General features: G+C 37.0%; 1 protein-coding gene across 5 annotated transcripts in view; it reads right to left on the bottom strand.

Annotated features, from left to right (window-relative positions):
- Adck5 (aarF domain containing kinase 5) overlaps positions 1–15,891 on the bottom strand; it is a 322,035-nt gene that overhangs the window by 39,118 nt on the left and 267,026 nt on the right. For 2 of the 5 annotated variants that reach the window (XR_016547387.1, XM_090381281.1), the window contains one exon: positions 4,952–5,069. Coding sequence is in view for 4 of the 5 variants with exons in the window: in XM_090381281.1 (XP_090237407.1) it covers positions 4,952–5,069 (118 nt within the window). In the remaining variant the exon portion in view is untranslated. Of the gene's footprint in view, positions 1–4,951; positions 5,120–15,891 lie in introns of those variants that run through there. The other 3 variants (XM_090381279.1, XM_090381280.1, XM_090381282.1) reach the window with 2 other exon arrangements.

Raw genomic sequence — 15,891 nt, 5'->3', positions numbered from 1 at the left:
ATATGTTGCTGTGATTTCAGATATGGCTTAGATTTTTTTCTATCACATCCAGATACATCTCAATTTAAGAAATAAAAAAGTATTAATTTTTACAAAAGTATATAACTTTATGGTATTTAGTAATGACAAATTGATAGGATTACATTTTCATATATCAAAAAATACGTAAATACTAAGAAGTATTAATCAAAATTCTGAAACTTTTTCATTAATCAGACCATCTCTTTGTTTGAAAAGAATGTTTAATCGTTTTTCTTTTATGTACAGTGCCAGGTTTCTCTCTTTTTAAACACCAGCAGTAGTCGGTCATCATGCTTGTATTCCACCTTCCCTGGTACCTCTGCTCCATTCCTTTATGTCCTGATGGAATCTCTCTCCCCTTGTCCTTCACACATCTGTGCAAGATATTCGGGGAAAAAATCAAGATGGGTATGCAAAAAGTGAATTTTGATGCTCATATTGCAACCTAAATTGCTAAGCTTTATGAGCATATTTTGAACAATTTTCTCATAATCCTGTGATTTATGATTTCCTAGAAAGTTTTTCATTACACTTCGCTGACACAAGTAATTATAGACCTGTGAGTTTAACTTCTGTTCCAGGAAAATTAATGGAGGCACTAGTTAAAGAAGCACTGCAGGATCATTTAGACAAGACTTCAGTTATAGCTCGGACACAGCATGGTTTTGTTAAGGGAAGTCTTGCCTGACCAATTTGATTGGATACTATGATGCAGTCATAAAGGAACTGGATGCAGGGAATAACTTTGATATTATATACTTGGATCTTAGAAAGGCTTTTGATACTGTTGCACATGGAAGACTGCTGCACAAATTGGAGCAGTGTGACATTGGAGGCAAATTGCTGCTGTGGATAAAGGGGTGGCTGAGGGGGAGAAGATAGAGTGGTAATCAATGGACACTGCTCGTCGTGGACTAATGTTATTAGTGGAGTCCCTCAGGGCTCAGTGTTGGGTCCATTACAGTTTTCTGTATTCATAAATGATATTGATGATGGTATATCAAGCTTAATGTCCAAGTTTGCAGACGATACAAAGGTTGGCAGGGTTGTCAAGGACACTACTGACACTATGCTGCTGCAACAGGATCTGGAAAGGTTGAGCAGATGGGCTGAGAGGTGGCAAATGAAGTTTAACATTGACAAATGTAAAGTACTACACATGGGAAACAGCAACCCCAGAGCAACGTATCAACTCTGTGGTATTACACTGACAGCGGTAGAGAATGAAAGGGACCTGGGGGTGGTTGTGCAGGCAGATATGAAGTTCTCCGAGCAGTGCAGACGGGCTGCAAGAGTAGCTCATGGTGTATTGTCAATGATATATAGGAATTTTTCTAGCAGGGATAAGGAGGTGATTATTCCCTTGTATAAGGCAATGGTCAGGCCACACCTAGAGTACTGTATACAGGTCTGGAGGCCTCATTTCAAGAAGGATGTAGAGCTGGTGGAACGAGTACAGAGAAGGGCAACAAGATTAGTGAATGGAACAAAGGGGTACTCTTACGAAGAAAGGCTTAAGTTTTGCAAATTACAGTGTCTTGAGACTAGGCACCAGCGAGGTGATCTGATAGAGGTGTATAAAGCCTTGAATGGTTTGAGCATGCTCAATGCTGATGGGATTCTTCCTCTCGCTCAGAATAATCACCTGAGAGGGCATAAATTCAAATTGAGGAAAGACAGATGTAGGATAGACGTGCGGGAATTTGCCTTTAGCCAGCGGGTGGTTGGTTGGTGGAACAGACTTCCATCCCTTGTCGTGGAAGTTGATAGCCTAAATAAGTTTAAGGCTCAGCTGGACAGGTATTTTGAATGAACAGAGGGGTGAAGTGGAAGTGGTTTTTTTTTTTTTTTTTTTGCTGATGCTGCATAAGCTTGCTTTCTTGCATCAAATGCCTCTACTAATGCTAATGCTTTCAACGTCAGTCATGGTAGTTTCAAACTGACCATCTAAAACCAATTTTCTAATTTGGGGACCAATGAAGATACCCTCCTTAAGTTTTGCGTCAGATAAACCAGAAAATTTACTGCAAAGGTTCTTAAAGCAATTGCCATCCTTATTCAATGCTTTAACAAATTGCTTCATTATGCCTAACTTGATATGCAGTGGAGGTAAAGGTATTTTATCTGGCTTCACCAAACTTCCGTGCACAATATTTTTTGATCCCGGTGTAAGATTGTGCCTCCGAGGCCATTGCTTCTTTGTCCAATGCAGAAACCTAGGTCTACTATCCCATTCACAAATAAAACGTGGCATTTTAGTGTACCCACCCTGTTGCCCCAACAACATACATAACACTTTTAAGTCTCCACATAGTTGCCATTCGTGATCTTGATATTTAATTTTCTCCAGAAGCAACTTTAGATTGTCATAAGTTTTTCTTTTAAGTAGACTGAATGAGCAATTGGCACAGATGTGTACTTATTAAGTTAAATTTCTGTTTATACTCTGGCATGACAACCAAGTCAGTAGAGTTTACAATAAATCGTAAATACAAATATTTATCGTATTTAGTAGTCATGGACTTGAACCCTGGTCCACTCAAGGAACACGTGCTATGCACTCTCACCACTGGGCTATGTGAGGTTATCTCCATTATACAAGAGAACACCTTTTAAACTAGTTTTAGAAGAGTCTATAAATAGTCTCCATTCACCAGGAACATATGATGGAGCTCCTAAGGCACTTATTAAACCAGTGATATCACTGCAATATACAAGAGGACCTTCTTGTGAAAAATACTGTATAAACTCCCTTTCATGATTTCTGTACCAGGAAAATGATGGTCCTGGAGCAAGTAAGTTCTTCGCTTGAAGTATGGATCCCAGAATTTTAGCGGCATACTTTGGAAGACCTAAATCCCTTATTAAATCGTTCAGTTAGACTTGCACGAATTGCTGGTGTTAAAATAATTTCTGGTTGATAACATTCCTCTTCACTAACCTCTTTAGCTTGTGCTTTGGTGGAAGAAGATGTGGACTCCAAAGTTTCTAGTGGAACAGAAACTTTTTGGGGATCAGGTCCCAGGCAGATCAGGTCCATGCAGAACCAGTCTTATGGCTGATGGTAGACCTGGATATTTGATGTCCTTTTTATTTTTTTTTGAATTGTAACCTTTAACGTCACATACACAAAAGTAACATTCGGCATGGCTTACTGGCTCATGCAACACCACACCATGGAATAGCAGATGGCAAGCACATTTTTTTTCCTTGACTCCATTTCTAAGATGTTCGACACATGTGGCATACTTTATGCAATGCCCACGATTTATCCTGATCACCTAGTTTTATGCCAAAGTATGCATAATACGATTTTTTTACAAAATCGGTAATATTTCGCCTCTGCTTTACAGGAACAAAACCACATATGTAACAAAATGTCGGGACTGTTTATACACTTTCTGGTTGCCATACTAAAAGAAAACTAACACACAATGAGAGCTCATGACGGTTTTTACAGGAGTACTGTGACCGCATAAGGGATGTGCCACTTATATAGGCTCTGTAGTTGAGTGGACTGTACAAACAACTGAGTGCATGCTCAGACAAGTTTAACCCGTAACTAAATACAGGAGTCTCCCAGACTCTACTCAGAAAATAAAATTCTGGGAATCATAGATGGGCCGGAAGAGCGGGGTGGGGGGGCTGTCTACCTTCCTGGGTCAAGGTCGGTATGACCTTGCAGTGTGTGTAGTTACGGGTTAAACATGCACAATCTGTTGTATTTGAGGCAAATATTTGATACTGATTACGAATATAGGGGTATAAAACTTGTAAACCATTGCAGGACCTATAGTTATGTACACATTTGCATATAATACCTAGGTAATATTTTGTTAACAAATTCTGAAAAATCTTTACATGATAGAAACAAACGGACTTTGGTTTAATAATCAGTAAATATGCATAAATAACTGCCACATACTTTTACTCAAACCCCCAGATACACTGTAAACCAGCGTTATTAATTAAAATATATCACCATTAATTTAAAATGCTCAAATATGTATGTAGATAGAAGAATAAATAAAAAAAGAGAATAAAAAATAATTTTAAATGTTTGAAATTTGTTCCACCCCTATAGGTTCCTTAACAACATTTGACGGAACCAATTAACATTGATTAGCAAGGGATGCTGTACAATTAAATAGAAAAGGTGTAAGAATATTTGATGGTGTTGAGGCAGGTTGGGGGGGGGTACACAAATTAATAATTTTAATGAGAGCCATTAGCAGACCTGGAACTGATTCTAGCATTTCTTCTATTTTGTCAATGCAGGTATTTATTTGCTTTAAGAAAAGAACACTCTTATACATTATGTTTTTCCATCTCACTAATTTGCTGGATTGGGCAAATGCAGCCTCAGTAATAGAGGTTATATGTACTACAGTTAAAAAAAACAGTTCCTAGACTCATATTAAATGTAACTAAAACTAGATATATCTATTCTTAAAGTAATAACATTAGTAGCAAAAGTGCTTTACAACTCTCCTTGAGCAGTTCTGGTGAGGGGAACAAAAGTTGCCCCTTTTGAAACTGTTGTATAACTGCTGATAACAGTTTTGGAACTGTTTTGGCTGGATGGCACCGAGAATATCTTGAATTGCATCAGTGTTTGCTGTGGAAGCAGTAACCTCATAAACACTTTCATCTTCAGGAAAAGATAAAAATTGCATGCTGATATGTCAGGTGAGTAAGGGAGATGTAATCTCCCTTAATCACCTGACATAAAAAAAAAGAAACTCTGCAGATGTAATCTCCCTTAATCACTAATAATACAATATCATTACAAGATAATAATACAAGAATATTGTGTTAAGTGAGTTCTTGTTGCATGAGAAATGAACAGTGTGTGTTGTCATGTAACAACTTTTAATATCCTCTCAACCCAAATATTCAAAGTACATGCATGTATATAATCTTACCTTACCTTAGTTTAATGTCAAACTGCAATTGCTCCCACCATCCATATAATCTCTGCATGATGCCAACGCCCTGTTTTGAAAATGCTCCTCTTGTGGCCCTCCTAGCCATTAGTACATAGCGGTCTACAGGATAACCATGTTCTTTGTTAATGGCTCTTATTGTATTTATGTTTCTATATACATATAAAAAAATATGTTATTATAGACCAATACCAAACATACATTACTTACAATAAAAATCTAGTAAACAGTTAAGGTACTACAGTAAAAAGAATCTGGTTCTTTTATCTCCAAAACTGTGATTGAATAGGAAAAAAGCAAAATAATCATGCTGCTGTATATGTTATCTGCCAAAAACCCATGGTACAGTTTACGTCTCTGTGACAAAAGTATTCATGTGCTGATTGGTGTAAATTTTGGGAAATAAAAGTGCTCTTATGAAAATTTTAATAGACAGTCGTATCCTTTCTCACCATCCTTCAATCTTTCCCCTCTTTATCCTCTCTATTCAAGAAGTTTATTTACTACTTCAGTCTTTTTTAAAAAGAGTGAGTGACATGTAGACATGTATGGTATCTTATGTAGGCTGGCTCCCAAATGCTAGTCAGTTCAACTCTGTGGTGATAAACTGTGAGGATACAGAAACTCTGCAGAAAGGCTAGAAATGTGTTTAATGCGACATTTGTGCTGTGCATGTGTTGTTTTTGGTCACTTTGCTAGCAGGAAGCAAAAGCACCAAGAAGGTGTGCATCCTGATACCAGTCTTTGCCATGAGGAGGCAGGCCACAGCAAACCTTTGAGTGTCATGTACCAAATATCCAAATCATTCAAAAATGAGAAAATAAAATAAATAATAAAGTAATAAAAATGAGTAAATAAAAAGAATTAAAAATAAATAAATTAAATACAATAACAAATAATAAAAATATGGAATTGATAACAGAATTGATAACTGAAAACAAAAATCGAATAATAAAATTTAAAAAATCTCACACCAGTACAATGCTGGTGCCAGCAAGAACAAACACAACAGATGAAAGAACAGCAGAAAAAGAATAGAGTAAACACCTGATAGACGTACAAAAGGAAAAGACATGAATTAAAAGTGGATAGAAGGAAAGGGAAAAAGATTACACACAGGATAACCTGTGCCAGCAGATGATCCCACCTCAGGACCAGCCTGTGGCCAGCAGGAGATAGAAGACGAAAACAGTGATCTTTCGGCATTGTATAAGTAAGATTAAGAACTGTTGAAGGAATAGGAGTAGTTCCCAAAATTGAAGCATTAGTGGTGAGTTGTCCACATCTGGTGCAAAATCTCACAGAAGATTAAATTTCTCTTTGGAGTGAAAGAGAGATGACTCATTGCCTGAAGAAAATGGTTGATGCACAGCAGAGGCTAATGAAAATCCAAGTAATATGGACAGGTGAAAAGAACATGCTGCCAGTATTCTGGGCTTCTACAGTTACAGAGAGGACAATCAGACAGAATGAACAAGTTTAGCATGAGGGGAACCATGGCCAATTAGAAGAAAAGAGTATGGAGACTTGGACAGAACCATTTTAGAATAGACTTTTGTAAGGCACAGGACACAGATGGAATAAGCTTTCTTGTGACTGTACACCTTTGGAAGAAGACCACCGATCTTGCCAGAGCTGGACTAGGAGGGTTTTTTCAACAAGTTTTTTTCAGTTTTAGGATTGTAGTGAATATTAAGAATTACATCTAAAAAGTCAGTGGAAAGTCTAAGATAATAGCAAAACCTCGATAAGTGATTTGGAGGTCCAGAGGTAGGAAACCATTTAAAACTTGTAGTGCAGCTGTTGAGACAGTGTGACAGAAACAACTCATCATTAAGAGGCATATCTTTGGATAGAGGAGAATTTCTTTTGGATAGCAACTTTCTTAGTACATAGTTTCAGATCATTAATAGCAATCAGATATTTATAGTACTGTTATCCATAAAAAAAAAAAAAAAAAAAAAAAATCAATTTCATGGCTGCATTACTGATGTTATAAAATTTTGTGCATAAAATTTGATAACTGATTATTTGTTTGTTGCTGTTTGTTCTTTGGAATTTTGGCACATCAGCTACTCAAACCTTATTGCACCATGTGTAACCATTTGGTTACCATTAGTAACCTGAAGTTCTGTAATGCTCACTCTTTCACTTAATCATTCTAAAGTGAACTGACTTTACTGTAATAATCAGTAAATGTAGAATAAAACAGTGAAATACAAATAATATTTGTATTTCATTATCTAGTTTTATCATTCTCCTTTAATCAATCAGCAGGTATATTAATTTTTCATAAGGCGAATCACTACATCGGGTGAAATTTTACCCCAAATTTAAGTGCTCGTGCTTATAGGGTAGCAACTTGTGAATATTTCTGTTCGTTTTTTTTTTTTTTTTTTTTTCCAGTTATTAATACTATAAGGATTGTAGAAGTAAGTTACCATATTCATAACTGCAACAGTTATTTTTTAAAAATCTAGATCTAAGTGGTTGCATTGACTGATTTTCATGCCTCAAATTTTACAAGATCACAATTCAGCCATGAATAGATATTTTTTGATATATATTTTCACTTATTTTTTATTTTTTGGCCAACAGTCTCATATAAATTTCAAAAATAAAATATAATGTTCATAATGGCAAGTTTTTAAGCCTAATTTTTAATACAAGTGGCATGATAAGCGTGTGTAACACAACCCCAACTTTTAAGAAATGACCTGGTTGAATAACTATTTTTTTTTTTTTTTTTTTTTTGATTAGTCAATCATACTCTAAGTATGGTAAAAAATAAAGTATGTTTTTTTTGGCAATAGTTATTTTTTAAGAAATATATTTCCTAATACGCATTTATTGATTGATTATTATTTTTTTCTAGTAATACACATTATTGATAACTATAAGTGAGTGGCTCAAGTTTTCCAGCTGAATGACTGACTTGAGTCGTTAATTACTTAATCACTTGCATTACTAAGCAGAGCAATAGTCCTTAACCCAAACTATCTGTGCCAAGATACCAGTGCCCAATAGCAACAATCACAAAACGGCAAGATCCAACTATACACCATCCTAAACTTAAAATTCTACCAAATCCAACTAGATTTGACAGGAATTTGATTCTTATTTTAAAAAGATGAAATTAAAATACAGAATAAAGAATGTTACAGAATAAAATAAAAATAAACTTAGAATTCTGAATTCTCCTGACAAAAAAAAGTAGTTTCTTTTGGAAGGTTTGCCATTATAAAAAAATTAAAATTGTAAAAACTTGAAGGAACCAAGAGTGCTAAGAGTGGACTTTTGTGTCATCAATTGTTGCAAATATCTTAAATGCAAAGGGCCCTATTTAAGAAGTTTAGGTCCCATGACACCCTTGAATAATGTGTGAATTTGGAAATTTAATATTGAGTTGCCATATGTGCAAAAAAAAAAAAAAAAAGTCAGTAGGCAACTTAACATTAAGAACATTTAACCCAGTGGTGGTCATGATGCTAAAATGTAGAATAAAACAGTGGCATGTCACCTGACAGATGCCCAACTTTCTTTTTTCAATTTTTAGAAAATGTTTTGTGTTTTTTGAATTCTTCTTAAGTAATAATATTTTCACCTTATGTTAATGGACTGCAATATTTATTGTATATACTTTTTAAGTTTTAATCAAAAATTAAACATTTTTATTTCATTTTTTTTATTTTCAAAAAAAAAAAATAATAAAAATAAATAATTCTGCTAAAAGTTGAAAAAATACATTTTAGACATAAAACAAAAATATCAATTGGTTGGTCCATTCCATTTTAAAAGACCATTGAGTATGTGAATACACACATTTCTGCTTATTATGTACAGGCAACCCTTATTATGTAACATGGCACAATTCATAAATTGCAGCCAATCCTCGCACAACATGATACTTATATAACACGGTTAGAGCATTTCGGCAAACCTTGCATAAGAGGGTATTTTTGAGCTTTTGTGTGTGGGGGGGGGGGACCCTGCTATTATGTTGTTGGATGTAATTTTTCAAGATTTCCACTCTTTTTGAATTCCCGCTGTTGACTCGCTAGTCAAAAAAAATTATTGAGAAATCCCTGTATTTTATTTTGTTAGGAAATCCCCATGTCATGTTTTGTGCTATTGAACTTGTGGAAAAATCTAGATTTTAAAGTTTTATTACTATTCGATAGCACGCCACGCCATCCAAAAGATTTAAGTCATCCAAATGTTGAAGTTATGTTTCTACCACCACAATTTCACTAGGTTAAATACAACTTTTATGCACCAACATCGAGCCATGATGATGAAGAGGTTGAAGAAATGTACACCAACATTGAGTCTTCTAGATGAACAGAAAACTCGCTACACTACACTATCATTATGGGGGACTTCAATGCTAAGGTTGGAAAGAGACAAAAAAAACGAGACAAAACAGCACAGAAAGGGGAACTATAGGAAATTTTGGAATTGGTGAAAGAAATGAAAGATTTTGTGGAATTTGCAGAATCTCAAGGAATGTCAGTAATGAACACTTTTTTTTCAAGAAAAGGGTGGACATGGAAGAGCCCAAATGGATTAACTAATGAAATCGACTTCATCCTCACTAACAGAAGATATATGATGCTACTGTCCTGAACAAGGAAAATGTTTGAAGTGATCACAGAATGGTAAGATGCACACTTGATATAGATGAAAGGAAAAAACTGACTCGAGTAAATAATACAAAGGTCTTTGAGATAACAGAAGAGAACTGGAACTTTAAAACAAGTTGAGCTTCTGCAGACTGCTCAGGACCAAGATATTGACGAGGAATATTACAACTTTCTGAAAGTGATAAAGCCCAAGAAACCTATAGGTAAAAAGAAATCCAAAGAAGAAAAAATTAGTCAAGAAACACTTGTCATGATGAACCAAAGACGACAAATGAAGATCAAGAAAAACACTGACAAGGAGAAAATTCAGTATACTCAGTTATGCAAAGCCATTAGAAAGAAACTCAGAGAGGACATAAGAAAATTTTAACACAAGAAAAATAGAACAAGCATTAAGGGAAAACAAAGGATTTAAATCAGTAGCCATGAGCAGTAATACAGAAAGACAAATGATACTGAAATTGAAGAATAGCGATGGTGTACTTATAAATAGCAGAAGACTACTATAAAAAGTTATACAAGGAGTAAGGGAATGATGCCAGCAGTGGGGAAGATGGATCGCAAATTAGTATCACATACAACATACCTGATATCCTTCCTTATGAGTAGAACATGCATTGAAGAAAATGAGGATTCAGAAAGCACTGGAGGGAAGATGAAGTTACTGAAGAGTTGTTAAAATTGGGAGGAAGAGACATGATACAAACCCTGTCAAGACTCTTCACAAAATGCATTAGAAAAGGTGTGACCCCTAAGGAATGGAATAATGCAATCATAGTTTTGCTGCATAAGAAAGGAGATAAATTGAAAATTATAGACCAATTAGCTTGTTATCCCACATCTACAAGTTGTTCACAAGGGTCATTGAAACAGATTAGAAAGAATACTTGATGAGAATCAACTGAAAGAGCAAGCCGGCTTTAGGACAGGATTCTTAAATATGGATCACCTTCACGTAATGTTACAACTAATGGAGAAAGCAAACGAATATAAAACACCATTATGCCTGGCATTTGTGGATTATGAAAAGGCATTTGACTCCATACAGCATAAAGCAATGTTTCGGACACTGGAAAGACAATGCAGAGATGCCCCATATATTATGATTTTGAAGAAAATATACGAGAATGCTACCTCCTTTATTAGATTAGACAAAGACAGTAGTAAATTTAAAACTGAGAAAGGAGTTCGAGAAGGAGACACATTATCTCCACAGTTGTTTACTGCTGCCCTGGAGGAAGCATTCGGATGATTAGACTGGTCACAGAAAGGGGAAGGCTCCTCCATAGCCAGGTGGGAAGGAGCAGCAGTGCGTAGCACACGCTTCTTGATTAGACCGGGTTTCGAGCCCGTCACTACCAAATACGGAGGATGCGGAAAGGTCAGGGCATATCCCGGGGCAATATGGCCTTAGTTGCTAATGCTCCTAAAAACCAAATTAACAATTAACCAAATTAACAGAAAGGGGAACGACAAGGAGACACAATATCTCCGAAGTTGTTTACTGCTGCCCTTGAGGAAGCATTCAGATTAGACTGGTCGCAGAAAGGAGTCAATGTGAATGGAGAGTACCTAAACCATTTACGATTTGCAGATGACATTGTGGTCATAAGCCACGATCCCAAAGAATTAGAGGAAAATCTTAATCAGTTATGCAGAGTTAATAAGAATTTTGGACTAAAGATGAATATGGCTAAAACAAAAGTAATTATGAACAAGTATGCCGCAGAAAGGGATAATGATTGAAGAAGCATTAATTGAAAAGGTGGAGTCGTATACTTATCTGGGACAAATCATTAACTGTAAGATAAATGGCCGGAAGTCAAGAGAAGAATAAATTTTGGATGGATAGCATTCAGGAAATATAGTCACATACTTCAGTCATATCCCAATTTGTCTGAAACATAAAATAATGAACCTACCATGACTTATGGAAGTGAAATTTGGGCACTCACCAAAAAGAATGGAAGAGAAGCTGAGAACTACACAGCGAAGAATGGAATGAATTATATTGGAAATCAGACTGTTAGATAAGAAGAGAAACACATGGATTAGGCAGCAAACTCAAGTAAAGGACATTCTTATCAGAATTAATATGGTCTTGGGCAGGACAGATGGCAGATGGACTAAGAAAATAGCAGAATGGTACCCAAGAGGAGCTAGAAGAAAACCTGGAAGACAACAACAGATGTGGACAGATGAAATTCGTGAGTTTGTGGGTAGTAAATGGATGGCCATTGCACTAAACAGAAGGAACTGGAAAGCTGCTGGAGAGGCCTTCATCCTGCTGTGGATTGAAAATGGCTGATAATGATGAATATAACTTCTTTCATTCTGCCATTAGATCCACCTTTTAAAATTAATAGCATCAGATAATCATTACAATGGATTTTGGAAAAAATTGATTCCGAATCTACTGAAGTAATGGCGGCATAGAAACATTTCTCAACTGTGGATTGTATCAGAATCACAGCATTATCGCTCAAAAAAGTAAAACTGTCAAAGTTAAATGCGTGTGGAAAAACGTATGCCCAGAGTCAGTTCATTCAGGAATACACTGATGAGCTAAAACATTATGATCACCTACCTAATATGATGTTGGTCCTCCACGTGCAGACTAAACAGCTCGTACCTGGATGCTCCAAGATTTCTAAATGTGTCTTGTGGTATCTGGTACTAACACATAACCAGCAGATCCTTACAGCAACTCCTTTAATGTCCATGGTTGAGGTGCCACAGATCGGAGTTGCTGTTCCAACACAAACCATAGATGATCGATGTCCATGGAATTTGGAGGCCACAGCAATACCTGGAGGTCTTCCTCATGTTCCACGAACCAGTCTCGAACAATCTGAGCGGTGTGGCATGGCGCATTATCCTGCTGAAAGACAGCACTGCCAGAGGGGAAGACCGTTGCCACAAAAGGGTGTACCTGGTTAGCAATGATGTTTAGGTAGGTGGTAGATGTCAGAGTGCCTGGCACATGGATGACTGGACCTAGAGTATCTTAGCAGAACATTGCCCAAAGCAAAACACCACCATCAGCTTGTTTTCATCCCACAGTGCATCCAGGTACCATCACTTCATCAGATAAACGACGCACACTACGTGTGCGTCGTTTATCTGATGCCGGCCATGCACATGGTGCAACAGGGAATGGAATCATTGGACCAGACAACCTTCTTCCAATCACTCAAGGTCCAGTTTCAATGCTCGCGTACCCATTGTAGGCGCTGTCACTGGTGAACCGTGGTAAGAATGGGCACTCGGAGCAGCCTACGGCTACACAGCCCCATTTTCAGCAGGGTTCGATGTACTGTATGTTGTGACACATTACTCCCGTCACCAGCATTCCAATTACAGTGGTATCTTGGATTGCGAGTAACTTGGTCTGCGAGTGCTTTGCAAGATGAGCAAAAAATTTTTAATAAATTTTAACTTGATAAACAAGCGAGGTCTTTCAATAAGAGTACAGTCAGTCCTCGTATAACACACGTTTACACTACACGAATTCGATCATACACGATTTATAAATACGGGAATGATATCTTATATAACATGAACCGAATTCGCTTATGCACAATTCACCTTTGTGTTTACAAGAAATGGCAGTCGAACGCAGAATCACCCCAACCGAACGCAACACGATAGGAATAAAGAGAAGATTCTGAAAATGTATTTGTTTTTTATATCAGTGAAGGGGAAACATATTTCACCATAATAACGTAAAAACCCACACAATTCCAGCTATCGGAATAATCACAAATGCAATTAGATCGAGTTTACTACCAGATTATAACAGATTCCACTAGCAGAAACGCAACTGGAAATTGTTTTATAGTAGTAACCCCAAGAAGTGTGCTTTAGTAAAATGTGAGGTGTTAATAGTGTATCTCTGCCTTTACAGTGTTGTTTATTCAGGTGCTACACACGCGCAGATTTGTTTGTGTATCAAGCGTGCCTCCTCACTTTGTAATAGTGCGAGCGATGAATCTGTTTAACGACAATGCAATGTCATATTTCCGTGAAATCCTCAAAAGGAGGCAAAGCAAGTGTCATTGGATAGGTTCCTTGTTAAAGTCGCACAAAAAGAAAAAGTCAACAGATAGCAGTGATTCCGTTAGTGACAGTGAAAGTTGTCCTACCCAATAATTAATAAATTCGATTGCTTTATGTATATTAAATTTAAATGTTAAAAATATAAAAAGGTATGTATTTTGGAACAAATCATCTGGGTTTCCATTATTTCTTATGGGGAAATTCGCTTTGATATACGAGTGCTTTAGATTACGAGCATGTTTCCGGAACGAATTATGCTCACAAACCAAGGTACCACTGTACTGGTAGGTGCCTCGGTGGGCAGGAGCAGCAGTGCGTAGCACACGCTTCTTGATTAGACCAGGGTTCGAGCCCGTGACCACCAAATATGGAGGATGCAGAAAGGTCAGGGAACAACCACCGCATATCCCCAGAGCAATATGGCCTTAGTTGCTAATGCTCCTAAAAAAAAAAAAAAAAATAACAATTACCGATGAGTTGCTCCACAGTCACTCTTCTGTTGCCATGTATCATCCAAGAGAGCCTTTGCTCACCTCGAGCATCGATGAGCTGTGGTCGTCCAACCCACCATTACCACTCGATTAACAGTGGCCGCAGACAGAGGCAAAAGTGATTCTTGCACTGCTTCTATTAGAATGAGCAGCAGTATGGAAAACAACGCAATGGAGATTTCCAGGACTGTTGGGAGTCATAGTGGAACAAATAAATACATGGGCTGGGTTAGGGTAACTAAGAGTACAAACAGGTGCATGTATACTTGCGTGTACAACAATGCTAGGAGTATAGTTAATATATTTGATGAGCTTGAAGTGCTAGTCAAGACATCAAAGGCAGACATTGTTGGGATATCAGGGATGTGGTGTCAAACAGATATAAGCAGTGCAGAATTGGAATTTGGGGAGTACAATGTGTACCGCAAGGATAGACAGGACAAGAAGGGAGGAGGAGGAGTTATGCTATTAGTTAAGAAACACATAATCTAAGTAAGTGCATCCAATTGATGTTGGTGAACAATGCAATGTTGAGTCTGTTTAGTGTGGCATAAGCAATGGGAAAGGAAAAATGAGAGTAGGTGTGTGTTATAGGCCTAATGAATCTGAGTATAATGAGCAATTGTGCAGAGAAATTGAGGGGGTTAGTAAATAAAAATGTCTTATAATGGGGGATTTTAACTTTCCAGGTATTGACTGGAACTTGTGGTTGGTTACTTGCACACTAGTAACACTTTTTTGGATTTATTGGAAGACTTTTCTATAGCAGCATGTTCAAGAGGCAACCAGAGGGAGTTATACTCTTGATCTGATTATCAGCAGTGATTATTCATGCATTAAGAATTTGGAGATAAAGGAACCACTGGGTGACAGTGATCACAATGTACTGATATGGGAATTACTTAAAGATGTAACTACCATCAAGGCTAAAGGGAAGGGTTTTTGCTTTCGTAAAGGTGACTACAGGAGTCTCGGACAGTTTTTAAATTCTGTACAGTGGGATCAACTGATGTTACCAACGTTGAATTCTAAATGGGAAGCCTTCAGGGACTTAATCTTGGAGGTTACTAGGCTTTTCAAGGTTCAGGCGTAAATGGATGTCAGATGAATTAATGAGGCTCGTGACAGAGAAGAAGAATGTATGGAATGCATATAAATTATCAGGTGACACAGAAGCCTATGGCAGATATAAGCTTGTCTGTAATCATGTCACAAAGGAGGTTAGGCAGATTATGAGAAATCTTTGGCAATGGATGCAAAGAAAAACAGAGTTCTTTACTATAAACTCTAGAAGGAAGGGGATGAATCAGATTGGTCATCTTGATATTGATGGTTCAACTGTTGATGATCCTTCTGAGATAGTTGATAAACTGAATGAGTATTTTTCATCTACATTGAGACATGAGGAGTTATTTAATGAGGGGAGTGCCAAACATTTATCAAACTCTAACAAGGAGCTAAGAGATTTTGTAATAACTGAGAGCAAAGTGGAAGACAAATTGTTGAAGTTAAACATAAAAAGTGCACCTGGAGTGGATGGAATCTATCCACTTATATTGAAGGAAGCAGTGAGTGAAGTAAGCAAACCCTTAGCTATAATTATGAGAGCTTACTTGGACTCGGGGGGGGAGTCCCCATGGATTGGAGGTATGCAAATATATCACTAATTCACAAAGGAAAATAATGAAATCGCTGGTTAAAGAAGCATTGCAGGATCATCTAGACAAGACT

Source organism: Mastigoproctus giganteus, chromosome 9 (genome assembly GCF_048544385.1).
Source record: "Mastigoproctus giganteus isolate SK-2022 chromosome 9, ASM4854438v1, whole genome shotgun sequence".
NCBI classification, from domain to species: domain Eukaryota; kingdom Metazoa; phylum Arthropoda; class Arachnida; order Uropygi; family Thelyphonidae; genus Mastigoproctus; species Mastigoproctus giganteus.
This window is presented reverse-complemented; position numbering and strand designations above follow the sequence as displayed.